The sequence below is a fragment of the Gossypium hirsutum genome, chromosome D02, assembly GCF_007990345.1.
Source record: "Gossypium hirsutum isolate 1008001.06 chromosome D02, Gossypium_hirsutum_v2.1, whole genome shotgun sequence".
Taxonomy (NCBI): Eukaryota; Viridiplantae; Streptophyta; class Magnoliopsida; order Malvales; family Malvaceae; genus Gossypium; species Gossypium hirsutum.
Genome location: NC_053438.1, coordinates 22,876,064 through 22,881,633, shown reverse-complemented (window position 1 = coordinate 22,881,633; position 5,570 = coordinate 22,876,064). Strand labels below are relative to the sequence as shown.

The 5,570-nt window shown below is 31.8% G+C and overlaps 1 protein-coding gene across 3 annotated transcripts; it reads right to left on the bottom strand.

Moving 5' to 3' along the window:
• Nucleotides 1–2,351: 2,351 nt before the first annotated feature.
• LOC107910709 (thaumatin-like protein 1) lies at nucleotides 2,352–5,188 on the bottom strand. 3 transcript variants are annotated; one of them, XM_016838671.2, is made up of 3 exons: nucleotides 4,322–5,187; nucleotides 2,822–2,917; nucleotides 2,352–2,649 (listed from the first exon to the last, which is right to left on the bottom strand). In XM_016838671.2, the coding sequence occupies exons 1-3, from the start codon at nucleotides 5,170–5,172 to the stop codon at nucleotides 2,574–2,576; spliced, it is 1,023 nt and encodes a 340-aa protein (XP_016694160.1). In that variant the 5' UTR covers nucleotides 5,173–5,187; the 3' UTR covers nucleotides 2,352–2,573. The 3 variants fall into 3 exon arrangements, with proteins under 3 accessions (XP_016694160.1, XP_016694159.1, XP_040944488.1); XM_016838670.2 differs by having other exon boundaries at nucleotides 2,352–2,917; nucleotides 4,322–5,185; XM_041088554.1 differs by lacking the exons at nucleotides 2,352–2,649; nucleotides 2,822–2,917 and adding an exon at nucleotides 3,316–3,710 and having other exon boundaries at nucleotides 4,322–5,188.
• Nucleotides 5,189–5,570: the final 382 nt, after the last annotated feature.

Here is a 5,570-nt window from a genome sequence, read left to right as displayed (position 1 = left end):
ACTTGAGACTAATCATCCGAAACTATAATAACAGGAGCTGAAGCGCAAGTGTCTGAAGACCAGATCAAGATTGCATTGAAGTGCTAGAAACAGAAGCACCGAAGTACGAAAATAGGAGTCTCCTATTGACATGTCAATTGTATCCTAACCATTTAACTAAGCTACTAAGGCCTTATTTCAAAATTTCCATAATGTCAGTATTAGCATCATGAATCAAGTTTACAAGTTTAGAACAATATCCTAGGCAAAAATGACTACAATACGAAATTGCAATTTATTCATAATATTAAATCATCAAATCAAGGTTCAACTCCCATTAACATCTCCACAAGGAGACTTAACTAGAAAATCATTTATAAATTTATGTTTTTGCCATCAACAACATTTTCAAGATCATAGAACATTAATATAGTATAATATATATTCAATTCAATTAAAAGCAATATTAATTTCAAATGGGAGTTTTAATTGGCTTTCAATATATCTTACCACATAAAAAGTATTCAAAAGAGTTGGAGAAGGTTAAATCAAGCTTAATCGACTAACTTTTCCTTTCCTTTATTAGCATTCTCCTTTCCTTCTTCAATTTCTTTCATAAACAATAAATACTCATTAGCACATAATCAATAAATAGCCATTAATATGGTTCAAAATCTCGATACCTTAAAATAAACATTAAGCATGTAGATGATGTAAACTATAAAACTCATACCTTAATTTTATCTGTTCAACTCTCTAACTCACTTTCTCATATAAGTGCTCAAACTCTAGCCTTTTAGAAGATGGAGATGATGAACGGAGAATTAAATAATGGTTTTGGGATGAAGGTTGTACAAGAAATTTGTATAAAATGCTGGAAAAAGGTAAAAATGAAGGAGAACGAAAGAAAAATGGTGTGCGGGTTTTTTCTTCAATGGTCGGCCATAATAAGATGATGAAGAGAAGATATTTATTTTCTTTTCATCATGTTTTATAATATATTAAACTATTAGTTTGGTCAACTAGTGAAACCAAGTTTTTGTCAAGTTATTTTAGCAATAAAGTTAAGTAAATGGGTTCCAATATATTCTAAATTTTAAAAATAACTTTTAGTAATAAAATTATCAATTTAGTCTTGTATTTTTACTCTATTAGATTAAAATTAGATGAATTAATCAAAATTATCTTTTAAAGGCTTCTTCAATAATTTAAAATTTAATGAAAAAAATTCATATCAAAATTCTACTAAATTTCTCGATTTGTCAAGGTAGAGTAAATATTTTTGGGGAGTTACATTCTTCCAATACTGCTCTTAAAAAACCAAAATCCCAGGCAAGCCGCAGTCCAGTAAGCGCTCCCCATAGCTCTGTTTGTAGCACAGAACACGTTCCAATTCCCTTTGAAAATCCCACTACCTAGTATCCCGCAAAATTAGTCTTTAATTATGAAATTTGCTATCAATAATTGCTCTATTAATTGCTAATTACCGAAAAAACTGAATTAATACTTTTTTATTTTAAAAGGTTTGTAATTTTTAAAACATATAATTTAATGGTATACACTTGTGAGCTAAATTGAAATTTTGATATAAATTAAAGTCTAAAAATTGTTTTCTAAATGTATAAGCAAATTTCAAATTTTTAATGATGACATTTATAATTATTGTGTTATAATAATTTATGTTTTTCATTATTTATTACAATATTATTATTAATATGTCACTATAATATTTTTATTTATTTGCTAATAAATAAATGGCAATTGATAGTGCATTCTTTTATTCTACAAGTAACCTTAAAAATTTAAAATGTACTTTTTAAAATATTAATTTTTTAATATTTTACCACATTTTTATAGGACACTTGTCAACTTTTTAATTTTACTTGTAAAGTCCAAAAACTCTGCTAATAATATATCAAATAATTTTTCGTAAATTAATTAATTTTAATGTATGATACTTTAGATTTCTTAAGGTACATATAATGATGCAAATTAATGCAATCCAAAAATATAATTAAATAATCATTGCTTCTTCTTTTTTTCTTTTATCAGTACATATCGTAGGAAAAGGGATAGGGATAGGATTTTAAGCCATCTAATCATTAATTGATGAATGATTAAACATTCAAATTTCAACTCAATGAATTACGCATGATATTAGAAAAAAAAACAAATATTATGCAAAAACATTCTAAACGTAAGTTTAATAATATTTTTTTCTCTTAAAAGCAAAATTTATTTTTATAGTTTATATTGCTTCATACATTTATTTAGTATAACTTTATCCATAAATTATAAATTGTGAAATTTTCTTGTAATTATAAAAAAAATGATTATGATTATGAGGTGGAACATTAAGACAAAAACTGGTGTAATAAAAAATGATTAATTATTGATAGATTCCTGAAACCAGCAATAAAATGAATACTATCCCTCCTATAATATAAAAGTTAAACAGAAAACTAAGAAAAATATTCCATAAACCTAAAAGCCAGAATATGGTGCATTAGGCCCTTCATTCCCACCAACACATGCATGTTGCAGTTGCAAATATATTATGAAGGGCGCGGGGAGGGGGGGGGCTTCAATACAATTCAATTGACAGGTGAGCTTTCAATGTCATGACTGGATTCCATGTCACCATGAGACCCAGCACATCCCACACCTGACCTATGGACCAAAGTTAGACGGGGGATTTAGTAAAGTTTCTTACGACTATGTATATGGAATATATTAGAAGATTTGGCACCACCACCAAATTGCCACCGTGATGATTCCGAATATGTAGGTGGTGACCCTGAATGGTGATGCCTCACTTTCATCTAAGATTAACCCTTCGTACATGATAGTGTTGTCGACAAGAGGTGACGTTGGCATCGCCGTTGTTGTTGTTTCTGTGTTCTGCCCTGGCGTCGTCGCCTCTTGCGATGATTTCTGGCTGCAAATTACCGACCGTTAAAGAACTCTGGATAATTAATTATGTTGACAATAATGGTAATGTGTGGTGAAAGTAAAGTGGAGGTTTCCCCATTAACAATGTATTTTGACTCCTTTATTTAAATAAATAGATAAATTAACCATCAAAAAGTAAATTAATTTTTTTATTAAAAATTTAATCTATTTTTACTATTAAAAATTAAAATTATTAATAAAATAACAAAATATTTTATACGTAGCGTGTCACGTGAACTTCGTTCTAACTTAAAAAAATTAATTTTTAATAATAAAAATAAATAAAAACAATTTAATATCTAATATAAAGTACAAATATTAATTTAGTCAATTTTTAAATAAAAAATCAAATATAATCCAAAACTAGTTCTACCATACTTTTACCTTAAATGTGCTGGGATTGGAAGTATGTAGTTTATGAGTATCTCCTATTTCCCGTTAGCAACGATGCCAATTATAGAACTTCAGAGTTCAGTGTGTCAGAGCATTAGGCTCAATTTGCGGGACCGGATCCGGTTCCACGAGAGATTGATGCGCTAAATTCAGATCCCTTGGAGCCCAATTTTCAACTTCCAGGGACCTTCATTAATTAGACGGCTATTCATTTTACTCCGTCAGAACGCCTAAAAGGACCCTTATACCCCCAGCCTATCTTCAGATGGGTTTAAGTCTTTTGTGTCTTGACTCTACCCTCAACGGTCAGATGTGCAAATTACTGTTGTTTGTCCCCGAGCCACGTGAAAATTGGGCTGAGCTGACAGACCCTTCACGCCAACGCTCTTTTCGGCACAAAAGGCACTATTTAAAATTTTTTAATAAAAAACACCACTCCAGACCCCTTTAATTTTAAAATTAAATAAATTAATTCCTCTTAAAAAATTAAAACAATTTAATTTAACTAACCAAAATATTAATATTTTCATCAATTATACATAATTTTAATTATTATAATAAATTTAATTTTTAACATTTAAACATTCTTTCAAATTTGATCCTAGTTTCATAAATTTATCTCGCAATAATCATTCAAATATATAAATATTGAAGTTCAATTTGTTAAATTTTTTAAATTGAAGCTAAATGAAAAAAATATGTAAATAAAATAAAATTTATGTATAATTAAGGAAATAAATTAACCTCATTTTTTAAATTAAAAGAAATTAAATTACTTTAATTTTTTGAGAGAGATAAATTTATTCAATTTTGAAATTGAAAGAAACTTAAAAAATATTTTTGCCGAAAATTTTCGCTTCATTTTTAAATAATAATATATTTAATTGTTTTTAATTTTGCGAGTTTATATTAGCAAGCAGATGACATGATTAAATATTGTAAAAAGAAAAAGAAGAATAAATAAAATGTTACCATTCTGTAATAAAAGAAAATTTACCTGGTGTTAGGTGAAGGACAGAAAGTAATGGAGTAATCGGCAGCATTGGCACATGTGAAGGTGCTGGTTTTATCATCATAGGCATAGCTGTAGGCGCGTGGGCAAGCTGTCTTAAAGACTTGGGAGTAGGAAGAAGGCTTGCAAGTATCGGGTGTGGCATACGCGCCGCTGCAACAGTACTGAGGCTGGCGGAAGGCCTCGCAAGCACTCTTGCATGCGATGCCATCCCTGCCGTTACTGCTCATTATCCTAAGCTCCGAAGGACACAAGCCATTGAGATCCACAACGCAGCCGGTGCTGCTACAATTTTGACCTTTGCCACCCTGGGGAACCCCTAACATAGGGATGTTGTAACCGTCCACCAAACTCACATCAAAGAAATCAAGCCCGCCAGCACCGTCCAAAGTAAATTCAGCCAAAGTGGCAGGCGGAGCAGCCCCATTCCCAGAACATTCAAGCTTCCCGGAGCCACAATCACCGGTGAGACATGAGAATTTTCCGTCGGAATCGTGCGAGCAATGCGTTCTACCCCAAAAGCGACCGCCCCATGATGTGGGGGCGGTAATGGTTTTGGTTTCACCTCTTTGGAGGGTGAAACCTGTTGTAGCAAGTGTTGGAACACCAGCGTTTGAGAGAATTCCAGGGCATACCACATAATCGCATTTGTTTACTATGGTAAAGGTTGTTGCTTGAACTACATGGGACAGAGTAAGAACACAAATAGCAGCAATCAATGTTGGTTGGGCCATAAAAGTTGGGAAGAAGAAGTGGAAGGTGTGGTGGATGGCCAAAACCCAGCAGCTTGAGATTTCTTCTATTTGGGGGGTTGGGTTGGGAGAGACTGAGTTCATGCAACGGCTATTTATAACGTCATATACAGATGAAAGGTGGTCCAATTAAGTAGAAGTTGCTATTGGTACCGGCTCTATGTCTGTCTAACCCTACAGGATTTCCTTATTACATGGTAAAATCCCAATAATATGGGAAAAGACATGGGTGTAAAATTAATTATTCCTTGCTACATGAAAGTAAAAAATTGGATTGATGGAGGTCCAAATCGAAATTGTGGGTATCGATTTAGGTCTTAAATTATGTTGACATTTTGAGTCATTGATGAATCCAATCCGTGTCAGGGGGCGAGTCTAGGGAAAGCCCAAGTCGCACCATTATTTACAATTTCATCCAAAATTCATGCTGTCAAAACCGGTCAAAGTAAAAAAATTTGTTAACAATTTAAATTTTAAACCTA